Source organism: Apostichopus japonicus, chromosome 14, assembly GCF_037975245.1.
Source record: "Apostichopus japonicus isolate 1M-3 chromosome 14, ASM3797524v1, whole genome shotgun sequence".
NCBI lineage: Eukaryota > Metazoa > Echinodermata > Holothuroidea > Aspidochirotida > Stichopodidae > Apostichopus > Apostichopus japonicus.
The window spans coordinates 24,831,739-24,844,338 of NC_092574.1; the positions used below are offsets into that span (position 1 = coordinate 24,831,739).

Sequence of the window (12,600 nt, forward strand, 5' to 3'; positions counted from 1 at the left end):
TGTAATGTTGTATGTGTAATGTTAGATGTGATGATAGTTTTAAATGCTTCTGGCAACAGCAGCGTGAGTAATTTCATCTCGTCAATTCAGCTAATTCTGTCTTTCTTTTGCTTCGTAATATTTCAATCATCCATCCACAGCAACTAATGACATTATTTCGGCAAGAAAATTCTAAACTCACGGAGTATAAACAGTTAAGCAAATATTCAATAGCCAAAGTATCACATTTCAAAGATTAATCAAAAACTAAAAGTATCATACAGACACAGAAAAGCTATACAAGACTAGCTAACATGATTACATTAATTACAGATCACCTACTGTGGTCCTTTTCCTTAAATAGCATAGGTTTTGTAACTATATTCAAAATCGCTTACGCTAATTCTAGGAGCTTACTAAAAGTTTGTTGTTATTATTTTTGGGCGTAAGGTTGATCTATTCTTGAACTTTTGAGTTCATTTAAATCCTCGAAACGATCCCTATAGTAACGATCTGCTAGAATACAATCTTGCTTAGAAGCATAAGGTTTGAAGACCGGCCCAGAGTATATTATGTAAATTAAGTTAAACCATGACAACAAGGAAAACGTTGCACTTGAAAGTGTCAAATTGGAGGGGTTTTCTCCCCCTATTTTTGATTTGGAGGAATACACTTTAGAACTGATTGTTTTTTAAATTAAAGAAAAATTCACGTTGTCATGTTCTGACATATCTGCTTAAAACTCCTGTTATCGTGCACGATACATATATGTTCCGTTGAGGCTCCGACAAGATGGAAAAAAAAACTACAGCGTATTCGGTTTCCATTAAAACCATAAATATGATATACTTCTCAAAGGACAAGAAAACTTTAATCTAAATATAATTTTGGTTATTATCACGGTGAATTTTTGTGACAAACAACTCATCTTCTAGTATCTAAAGAAAGTGTTCGACGTTTTGGGAAATTATCGTGGATTAGTTTTGAAGTCGTGTCGCAAGGCTGCCATTTTGTCAATCTAAGGTGTCAAGTTGCAGTAAGGAGGTGAAACCGTTTGATGTCTCTCTGTTTTTCGATTCATATTTTGGGAAAGTGAATGTTATTAAACTGTAAACACTGAAGCTAGTGTCAATAGGCTAATATATAGGCATTGTCACCGAGACGACGCTCAATGAAGCTGAACAAGGTTGTTGTATGTTTTAGCCCATTTATTCACACGCGTGGTTTGAACAAGACCACGGTGAAAACTAGAAAGTAAAGATATCAATACATCAATATACAAACATTGGTGAAATAAACACATGAATTGAACAAATCAATAATAACATAATAATAACATAATAATGCATTATATTTCTTCTTATAAAACAATGCACAAAAAGGAAGAAGTATAACAAATAACATTTGGTAACATGAAACAAGACATAGAGAAAGATTGGCGACAATTACATTCTTTATAATTAACTTACAATCGTTACCGGGCAAAACCAACAGCACGACAAACTGCGGTGTACAGGGGTTTACAGGGATTAACGGCGGCTTTCTGGGGTTAACGGCGGCTTTCTGGGGTTAACGGCGGCTTTCTGGAGAATGTACAGAACACCAACAAAGTAATAACCTCTGGCGATATATTCTATTCCAGATACTCTTACAAATAAGCAAACAACAAATACACAGTAAAAAGGCAAATATCTATAATGCGATATTAAAAGAGATATACAATTACAATATCAAGCCCCTTAATACTTATATAAAACAATTGGAATACTTACATACTAAGGAACAGTGCTACAGGAACACATGCGACGCCTCTCTGAGCCAGGAGAGGAATGTAGCATGTGCACTTCAAAATACGCAAGTATACATCGATTACGTAATTGTGCATCGATTACATAAGTATGCAAAGCGAGGTGGATATGAAAGGCAACTAGTAAATGGGCAGTATTGACATCTGCCCGACCTCGACCAAGCGGAAATTTCCATTTGTGGCGCTAAGCAAATAGCACACATCGGCAACGATGACACTCCCCCCACTGGAATACGTCATATTCAAGTATAACAACCTACAATACCTAAACCACCCCATCGATGTACATTAAATTCCATAACAGCTTTAGCAATCAAAATTCTGACGTAAAGCTTCTTTACCAAATAAACAACCATAAAGCCTGACACACCTGACAGCTCAATCAGGAAGATAAAAAATAAACAACTATATAACATGGAATTTCAACGATAATGCTTGCAAACACTTAAGAAGAAGTGCCGATTCAAGTAAAACGATCCTCTTGACCAACGGCCTTCCCTTAGTAACCCAAAAAAACCTTCCTTACAATACTTAGCACCCACTCAATACCAACATGGGCGATACTGTTTGCGTCCTTAACAATAGACTCAGCAATAGGATGTTTACCAGATATTATACACGGGTGTTTGCTGTCAAACTCTTTCAAACGGCCACCTACCCTGAGAAGCCCTCCACCATCTAGAAACGGAGTTAACGTTTTAAGGGAACTAGATGCTCTGACAGCCTTACCCTGACTTAACCTTTCTAACTCAGAACAGAAACTAGTAGACTGACTCTTACGGAGGAGGATATCTCCTGCACGACGAACTTCTTGGACAGATAATCTGCCCAAAGGTTTCTGCCCCTTAAAAAATCGCACAAGACGCAAGAGCCACGCTAAACCTCTCTTCATTTTAAACCATGAAGAATAATGATTCATGATCCTATATAATGGCTCATCTGAATCTCCAACATCACTTAACCCAGGAGGGGACACATGACCAGCAACAGTCGTATAACCCACAGTGACGTCCGTCTCTTTGACTTCAGGATCGTCATCCGTTAAGACGAGCGAATTAAGTTTAGCAGTTTGCCAATCGTTCTTGTACCGACCCAATTTGTCAGGACCGTTAAACCATTTACTACTATTAAACTTTGAGAAGGAACAATTTCTAGTAACTAGATCAGCTTGGTTAGCTTTAGTTTCAATATGGAACCACTGTTGCGGGTCACTGAACTCCCTGATAAGACTAACCCTATTGCCAACAAAAACATGGAATCTTCTGCTATCATTGTGAATATACTTCAAGACAACTTCCGAGTCTGTCCAAAAATACGACTTAGCAAATTCAAGAGCTAACTCCCTTCTCAACAGAGAATCAACCTTTACGGCTAATACAGCAGCTTGCAGCTCCAAACGAGGTATAGTACGTAGCTTTAAAGGAGCAACTTTACTCTTACTCATGACTAACTGTACATGAATTTCCCCTTTCCTATTTACACAGCGTACATAACAGCAACAGCCATAACCTTTAGAGCTAGCATCTGAAAAATGGTGAAGTTCGATGAATGCATCATCAAAGGAACAAGGCTTTATACAACGAGGTACCCTCAAACGACTAACAGAAGACAACGACTGAGCCCAGGTGTCCCAAGCCCTTACAATATCAGGGGGTATCTCTTCATCCCACGACAACCCACGGGCTGTAGCTTCCTGGAAAAGGAGCTTGCCTGAAAGGACTACAGGACTTATCAAGCCTAGCGGATCGAAAATTGACGAAACTATACTAAGCATTCTCCTCCTGGTTAACAAGCCACCAAAATCTTTCTCCAGTGCGAAGAAGAACTCATCGCGAGAAACCATCCACTTTATACCTAAAGCCCTGCTTTCACTACTAGTACCAAAATCTAGAACTTCCTTAGCCCTACATTCCACGGACACTTCAGCTAGCAATCTGAAATCATTGACTACAAACTTAGTTAACTTAAACCCTCCACTTTTCAGGGCCTTGGGGATTTCCCTAATAATGATCTCAGCATCTGATTTACTCGACACAGAACTAAGACAATCATCTACATAAGACGATCTTTCAACCTACAAGCGGAATCACACTAGGCAGATCAGTAATTGTACGCCTGAGAGCATAGGCGGAGCTAGCCGCACACCACACCCCTCCAAACAAATGTGACGTCATACGAAGGTATCTTAATTTACCATTAATGTACCATAGGAATCGTAGGGCATCTCTATCCCTAGCTGGGATCCTAACTTGATTATACATAGCTTCAATGTCTGCTTGAACTGCTATACTATGTTGCCGAAATCTCAACAAGACCGGCAGAAGCTTATTAATCATGTCGGGACCCTGCATACAACGATCATTCAAAGACTTGCCTTTGAAGTTACTAGCGCAATCGAAAACTACCCTAAGTTTGTCTGGTTTCTTCTCTGACACTACAGCATGATGGGGTAAATACCATATCCTGTCTACCATGAACAACTCTGAATCTGGTACTGCCTCTGCATAACAGTTATCTACAAGTTTCACAATCTCAGCGTTATACCTATCATAAGAGCCGTTCCTAACAAGTTTCTTGTACAACGAGTCTAACCTAGTTTTGGCAACAACAAAATTATTTGGGAGGGTCTCCGACCTGTCCCTCCAAGGAATGGGAAGTTCATGGTGACCATCCACTTTCCTGTGCTCTTTGTCCCACAAAGATGTCACCAACTTATCCTCGTATGACCAAGACGGGATATCCAACCCCGCATTCTCTATTTCCCACAAACGAGAAACATCAGTCTGAATAGTCGAAGTAGATATAAAATTTGAAATTATCTTACGACTCGGGAGGCTAATGGGAGATTGTCCATTAAGACTCCAACCAAACATGTAACGTACCGCAAAGAGCTCCCCTGGGGCACCCCGCCTAACCTCCAACGGCACAAGTGCTTCAGAATTATCTTGACCTACGAGAATGTCTACTGTAATATCAGTACTTTGATAAGCAGGTAGGGGACCGATACCACTAAGATGGGAATAACATCCCAGATCGACCATAGAATTCTTAACTGGTATTTCGTCAACTACGTAAACGGCAGATAATTTTAAGATTTCACCCGATTTAGAAGACAAAGACAGGTCTACCATCTCGGATTGCTGAATACCTGACGAGTTCAACGTTCTAAGCTCAAATTGATAAGAGTTACCAGTGATTCCTAATTGGTTGACCAATGCACGGGAACAAAAGGAATTACTGGATGCACTGTCTAACAATACAAATGCGTCACACAAACTGTTCACGGTGGCCTGAACTAGAGGCATGTGTGTACTTTTGCTACGAGAGAAGCTAGCATTAGAAACCTCAATATCAGGTGAAGAATTTACAGTATTATCATCACAATGAATGTACATGGTATGTTTCCTACCACAACCACGCACACTACAAACAGAGCGCTTGCCACAATCACTAGTGTTATGAGAGGCACGAAGGCAGTTATGACACAACTTATGCTTAATTACAACAGTCAATCTCTCTCTGGGGCGCAATTGTTTAAACTTATCACAATGCCACAGACGGTGTGATTGTTCACATAGTACACAAGGAGGTTCAGCCCTAGCGTACATTCCAGGTTTTGCTGCCTGGGCACCTTCACCAGTACATGTATTGGACTTAGACAAAGAGATAGAATAGCTGCTAGAAGTACTTCTTTGTTCACGTTTACACTTATCTGAACGCTTGAGATACACGTCGCCATAAACTGGGTCATTTACCTCACAGGCGATTTCACCTGCGAATTCAATGAATTCTTTAAACCCTGGATAACAACCATCGGCCCGTTTGGCCTTCAATGCAATTTTTTTCCATCTCAACTGCACATAGTTAGGAAACCTGGCAACTATTTCGATTAAGACTGCTTGAGAATCAACCTCCTTCAAAGTTTTTAACTCTGAAAGTACAAGGAATGCATTTTGCATATCATCAGCTAACTGTTGTATGTCTTGCGGCAGTCTAACTTGTTTACCAAATCTTAACTCGCGTATTAAACGCTCAGTGACTAGGTGCGAGTTTCCAAACCGGTTTTCTAATATGGAAATGGCTTTAGCATAACCGCTACTACCTCCAACTAACTGGCAACTCCTAATGGCCTCTTTAGCAGAGCCCGATGTATACTGCATTAACCTAGACAACTTTAAATCGTTGTCGTCACATACCCTATCAACATTGGCCTCGAAAGCCCTAATGAATTGATGATAATGTAATGGGTTACCATGAAATATTTGCAGCTCTACCTTAGGTAAATTCAATAAATGTAGAAATTCTTTACGAGATAAATCTGCATTTGGATTATCCTTAAGGGATTGATCCTCACGTTTTACTTCAGCAGAACTCAATGCATCTTTAACTAGATTTAAAGCGGAAATATAATCTTTCTGCTTGTCACAGAAATAGTCGTCGCTCTCGTCAACATCCTTCTCATCAGTAAGCGTCTCGTGGTACTTGTCGTGAGCCAACGTAAAAACTTGGAAAAGATCTTTCAATAAAATTACATGACTGTTAATGTCCACGTTACCTTCCGCGATATACTGCCTGACACGATTAATCTGCGTCGTAACAGCCCTCTTTGCAGAAGTCCTGGCAGTCTTCGGGTCTTCCATGAGTCAGCAGGCTGACGACGAGTACATTGGTGCTACGGGAATCAGGCACGTGGTACAATATTTCTGTCACTGGAATACGATGGTGAGCTTTTATACGACAGGAATTGGTAGGCTTATAGACGACAGGAATAGGTGAATAAGAAGCGACGGCCAGATACCGGACGGCGTGAGGATATGCAGGACTTCCGGTTGCCCGGTAACGATTTTTTCACTGTCACCGAGACGACGCTCAATGAAGCTGAACAAGGTTGTTGTATGTTTTAGCCCATTTATTCACACGCGTGGTTTGAACAAGACCACGGTGAAAACTAGAAAGTAAAGATATCAATACATCAATATACAAACATTGGTGAAATAAACACATGAATTGAACAAATCAATAATAACATAATAATAACATAATAATGCATTATATTTCTTCTTATAAAACAATGCACAAAAAGGAAGAAGTATAACAAATAACATTTGGTAACATGAAACAAGACATAGAGAAAGATTGGCGACAATTACATTCTTTATAATTAACTTACAATCGTTACCGGGCAAAACCAACAGCACGACAAACTGCGGTGTACAGGGGTTTACAGGGATTAACGGCGGCTTTCTGGGGTTAACGGCGGCTTTCTGGGGTTAACGGCGGCTTTCTGGAGAATGTACAGAACACCAACAAAGTAATAACCTCTGGCGATATATTCTATTCCAGATACTCTTACAAATAAGCAAACAACAAATACACAGTAAAAAGGCAAATATCTATAATGCGATATTAAAAGAGATATACAATTACAATATCAAGCCCCTTAATACTTATATAAAACAATTGGAATACTTACATACTAAGGAACAGTGCTACAGGAACACATGCGACGCCTCTCTGAGCCAGGAGAGGAATGTAGCATGTGCACTTCAAAATACGCAAGTATACATCGATTACGTAATTGTGCATCGATTACATAAGTATGCAAATCGAGGTGGATATGAAAGGCAACTAGTAAATGGGCAGTATTGACATCTGCCCGACCTCGACCAAGCGGAAATTTCCATTTGTGGCGCTAAGCAAATAGCACACATCGGCAACGATGACAGGCATTAGGTCATGTTAAGGACTTCGATAGTTTATATTCAGCTTTTATGTTAACGAAAATTAAAAGTGTAACTAATAAAATAAACCAATAAAAAAAAACACGCTTTTGTGACCAGATGATGTCATATTTAGACTTGTTCAAGTAACCTATCTCGTTGATGAGGGAAAGTTAAATGATAAGGCGTTGCACAATGTGGTTTTAGTGAACGTGATACATTATGCCATGAGGAGGGCAGCATATACCCGTTATTACTGTTCTCACTGAAACAACGTTATTATTTTCCCGAGTAAATCATTTCATACCGTTGTCTGGCCAAAGGCTCAAAATATCTTAATTCGTATTACAAAAGGAGCAAACACTGACGCAAATTGAGGATAGGTAAACTTAATCCATTTTTATGAATTATGGATTATGAATAACTTCTTATTCACTTATTGATTCTTCATGAACATGTTGTCCAATTTATACTCCTGCCTGAAGACAGGAGGAGTGGCGTTCTCAAAAATTCGGGGAGGGCGGGCGGGCGCGGGCCATGGTCCCCCAGCTTCAATCGTCAGTTGGGTGGAAATGGTCCTATGGAGGAATTAACTATATGTGTAAAAGTAAGTGGGCCTGACGTTTCGATCCTAGCAGGATCTTCTTTATTTAGCCTCTGAAGAAGATCCTGCTAGGATAGAAATATCATGCCCACTAATTCTTTTACACATTCTCTTATACACGCTCTGTAGTGGTTAAGCTGTTTGTTTACATTTTTTTTGAGGAATTAACTACATTCAACCGAGGAAAAATTACAATGCAGCTAATAGAATAGTCAAAATATTACTCAGAATGAACCATTTGATAGATAATTTTTCACCTTTTCTTTGAAGAGAACCCAAATACCCCCCCCCCCCCCACCACACCATCCAAACACTGGAGATGGCAAATCCTTCTCCTTATAATACCCTTCATTCCCTTTTGGCCCTGCCATAAAAGTTCAATCTTTACCTAAATCAGTTGGCCACGCCTTTGAAATCCTGTGTACACCACTTCCCTGGGACCGGGGGTTAATTGATGGCCCTGTAAAATATGGGATAAAGAAAAGTAGATTCTCATTGTAATAATGGAACCTGAAAGGATGGGGCATTGTGTAATAATTGTCCCCGGTCTCGAACGGCATTGTTCCTTTGCTTCTGTTTACACTTTACACTATAAATGTATACCTTTACAATTACACACCACCATACAAATGCCACAATTATTACGACTTCCAATCACGTGATCAATGGATTTGACGGGTTTTTTGTTTCTCATTCTATACAAAATAGAAATCGACAGGTTAGGTATTTCAGAATACATTCAGCCAAGGTGTTAAAAGGTAGTCAGTATAGGCCCCAAATTATTGCTAGAAGTTTCCAAAAAGTACTTTCCTTGAGGTCTTTATTCTCCAAATTATTGTCAGATTATTTTTAAGGAACACACAAGATGACTAAATGTCCCAGTGAGGAAAATTTCCTCGAAGGTTGTAATAAAAATAGTTTTACATATTTTGACCAAAGGTGACCATATTTGAATATCTAGCATATTTGGGGCCATTTACAGCATACCATTAAAGCACTGATTTCGTCATGTTACATCATCCCATGGTTAGTTGAGTCGATCACGTAGTAAATGAGTAAAAATTAGTGAAAATGAGCTTTTAAACTTCGATTGCTGTTCTTCTTGTTGTTATAGGAGGAGCGGGGGTGGGGGGTTGGGCGATTTACAGGATAAGTGTTCGTTGAATGTACATAAGCTATTCTTTAATTGTATAGGCTAAGTACATAATATTATAATTAAAAACAAATCAATGGTGTTAATCTATGCTATCATCATTCTTCTCCTCAATTAACCTTTTCTCAATCTTTACTCTTTAAATACCTCATCTGTTTTTGCACCTCTTCAGTGTCCTTGGTAAATCACTTCTTCCGTTGCGCCATGTTCTTATTTCATGCCTATAGCTTTAATTCTTCCTGGAAGTGATAGCTGTCATTCAACAATAACGTTTTACCTCTCGTCCTATATATCTATATTCTCATCATTTATTTATCTGATCCTTTTAGCGATAAATCTATAACAACCCCCCCCCCCCCCCCCCCGTTCGTTTGTATATAAACTGTGGTTTCTAATATCTACGTTGGATAAAGCTGAACTACTTTACGGAAACTCAATTTTATATATACAGAAACTTAAGCCAGCACGATTTTCTTCATATGTCGATTGTTTGTCTTGACGTACGGAAGGAGTTGCACTCTTCTCGGATAATTTGAAGACATGTAGCTACAAACAATATAAATCAGACAGTAGGAACGGAATCAGGATTTCTAGGAACAAAGGGGCCTTGAAGAAGGGGGCCTGGAAGATACAGAAATTGGACAGTGAAATAGCGGTGAAAATCACAACAGCATTGCAAGGTATATGAATGCTCACTTTCGAATTATCTTAATTATATCCACTCCTCGTCTTTAGAACAATTATGTTCCCGGATCATTTTTAATTGAAAAAAAATTGGAAACCGATACTTTTCATTACCAAGAGTAGACCCTTTAAATTTATGAGAAATCTCACAAAAATGGAAAGGAAATTGGCTTGACACCCCCCACCCACCCCTTGTTTGAGAGGGTATCCTATTATACGTGACTTCATTACATGGTTCGGTCAGAACGAATCAAAAGTTCAACACACTGCAGCTTTAAATCGAAAAATGGAAACCTCGACAAAACTTAGCAATGGCAACCCCCCTCAACCGAAAAATATGATTAATTTGTTATCACTGTGTATAAGTGAAACTTTCATCTTCTTCATATAGAACATTGTAATTATTAACAAATATTAATATTCTTGATTATCCTGTCTGATGTTTTCATCCTTTTCAGATAGAAATACGAGAGAGAAAGTTGAAGAAAACACCTGTTCTTTATGTATTTTATTTTCGGAATATCTCCAAGGAATCGGAGTTATAAATATCACGAACACTAAATAAACATTTTCCGCAGAACAAAATAAGTCGTTTTCTTTCTTTTTTCGTTAGGTCTGGTATACTTTGTTTACAATTTGTACACACCTCTATCACTCCTACATGTGAGTAGGTTCTTTTTTGAATATAATTACTCCCTCGTCTTTCCTTTTCTTTCTTCCACCCCCCCCCCTCCTCATGGCATAAATTCACTCTATGGCTGTCACCAGTAACGCCATTGGGAAATCAGAAGTATAACGCTTGGAGCAATTCGGCTTGAAATCTGCAATTTTGCTTCATAATGGTGAAAATTTATAACAGGAAATTGGTGATGAATCCAAAACGGCAAATAGGATATAGACTTGTCTGGGAATTTGTCAAAAACGTGAGACGCTTTCATAAGAAATGACTGGTACATGGAACATGAATCCCCTGGTTAAAACACTTTAAAAAAACAATGAAATATGCACGTTTCTGTCTTACTTTGTGCAGATTTACTGTACGTCAGTGATGTGTGGGCTTAATCTCACCGGTATTGGTGAGAAAAGGTAATGACGGTAACAGCGATGATGATGATGATGATGATGATGATGATGATGATGATGATGATGATGATGATGATGATGATGATGATGATGATGATGATGATGATGATGATGATGATGATGGTGATGATGATGTGTTGATGATGTGTTGATGATGTGCTGATGATGATGATAATGTGTTGATGATAATGATGTTGTGTTGATAATGATGATGAAGATGTGCTGCTGATGATGATGTGATCATAATAATGATAATGTGTTGATGATGATAATGATGATGATGTGTTGTTGATGATGATGGTGTGTTGATGATGATGATGATGATGATGATGTGTTGTTGATGATGATGATGATGATGATGATGATGATGTGCTGATGATGATGATGATGTGTTGATAATAATGATGATATGTTGATGTGTTGATGATGATGATGATGACGACGACGACGACGACGACGACGACGACGATGACGCTGACGATGATATCTTGATAATAATGATGATGTGTGGTTGATGATGATGATGATGACGATGACGATGACGACGATTACCTTATGCAATACGTACGTATATATGTTAACTGATGCCGTAAGCACATCTACTAGGAACTTTGATCAAAATAATACAACAATATTGTGTGTCATAGATAAAATAGGCTCTATCTTCAGCCCGGTCTAGAGACCTGTTTTCTTAATAAAACCATGGAAACGTTTCCATATATGTCGGTGCCAAACTGCTTAAAGAAGATGCTTTTAATCTGGGATATTGGGACGTCTGCCCTAGATGGGTTTCAGTCTATAGTTTTCAAACGAATTTCACCAATTTCAAAAAAGCCCGACACATAACTTCTCTTTATTTCCCTCGGTATATATATAAGTTCTTATTTATATGGTATCAGGCCAAACCTCCTCCGTCGATTACACAGGACATTCAACTTCGATCACAGCGGGTGCTCTCTTTGCAAATAATTTTCAAATTTTTTACATCCATTATTTGTGTCTATTATTATTCGTATTATCTTTTCATAGCATGACGAATCTGAGAGGCTTGGTTTTCATCAAAGTCATATATCAATGTCATACTTCATTAAAAACTTATAATTGTTGTAGAAATTTTATGATATTTGCTGAATCAAAATAATTATTTACAGTGTCATTAACGAAGGAAGGTAAACAGCAATAAAAAGAACTACACACGATACACACGTTTTATTAATTAAATATAAATAATATATATTGGAAAACATACTCATTTATAGCCTTGTGCTCTTCATGTTGCTTTAAAAATACGATTTATGGTTTTCCGTCAACTGTTGGGAGTCAAACCGTCTGATGTGAAATTTTTGTATATTATCTTCGATCGTTAACTGTTATCTCAACTATATTTGAAAGAGACAATATTCAAACGAAATTACTTAAAACATTAAGAAAAGAAACACATTAATGTAGTTACTGCTATAAAAGGCTATCTAACTGGAACACGCAAGAATAGAATCATTTTCAGGGTTACACCTATTAACATTCGAAAATAATACCTTTGTCTTTAATTGACTCACCCTATAATATACAA

The 12,600-nt window shown here is 38.3% G+C and overlaps 1 protein-coding gene across 3 annotated transcripts; it reads right to left on the reverse strand.

Annotated features, from left to right (window-relative positions):
• Nucleotides 1-1,134: 1,134 nt before the first annotated feature.
• LOC139979965 (uncharacterized) lies at nt 1,135-7,505 on the reverse strand. Of its 3 annotated transcripts, none has more exons than XM_071991234.1 (3): nt 7,260-7,505; nt 1,752-7,070; nt 1,135-1,562 (listed from the first exon to the last, which is right to left on the reverse strand). In XM_071991234.1, exon 2 carries the CDS (start codon nt 6,424-6,426, stop codon nt 3,856-3,858), a length of 2,571 nt encoding a protein of 856 aa, XP_071847335.1. In that variant the 5' UTR covers nt 6,427-7,070; nt 7,260-7,505; the 3' UTR covers nt 1,135-1,562; nt 1,752-3,855. The 3 variants fall into 3 exon arrangements, 2 of the variants coding, with proteins under 2 accessions (XP_071847335.1, XP_071847336.1); XM_071991235.1 differs by lacking the exon at nt 7,260-7,505 and having other exon boundaries at nt 1,752-6,734; nt 6,957-7,237; XR_011797412.1 differs by lacking the exon at nt 7,260-7,505 and having other exon boundaries at nt 6,342-7,253.
• Between the last annotated feature and the right edge of the window lie 5,095 nt (nt 7,506-12,600).

Excerpts from the sequence above, each read along its gene's own strand:
- LOC139979965 (XM_071991234.1), bottom strand. The coding sequence starts at position 6,426 with ATGGAAGACCCGAAGACTGCCAGGACTTCTGCAAAGAGGGCTGTTACG.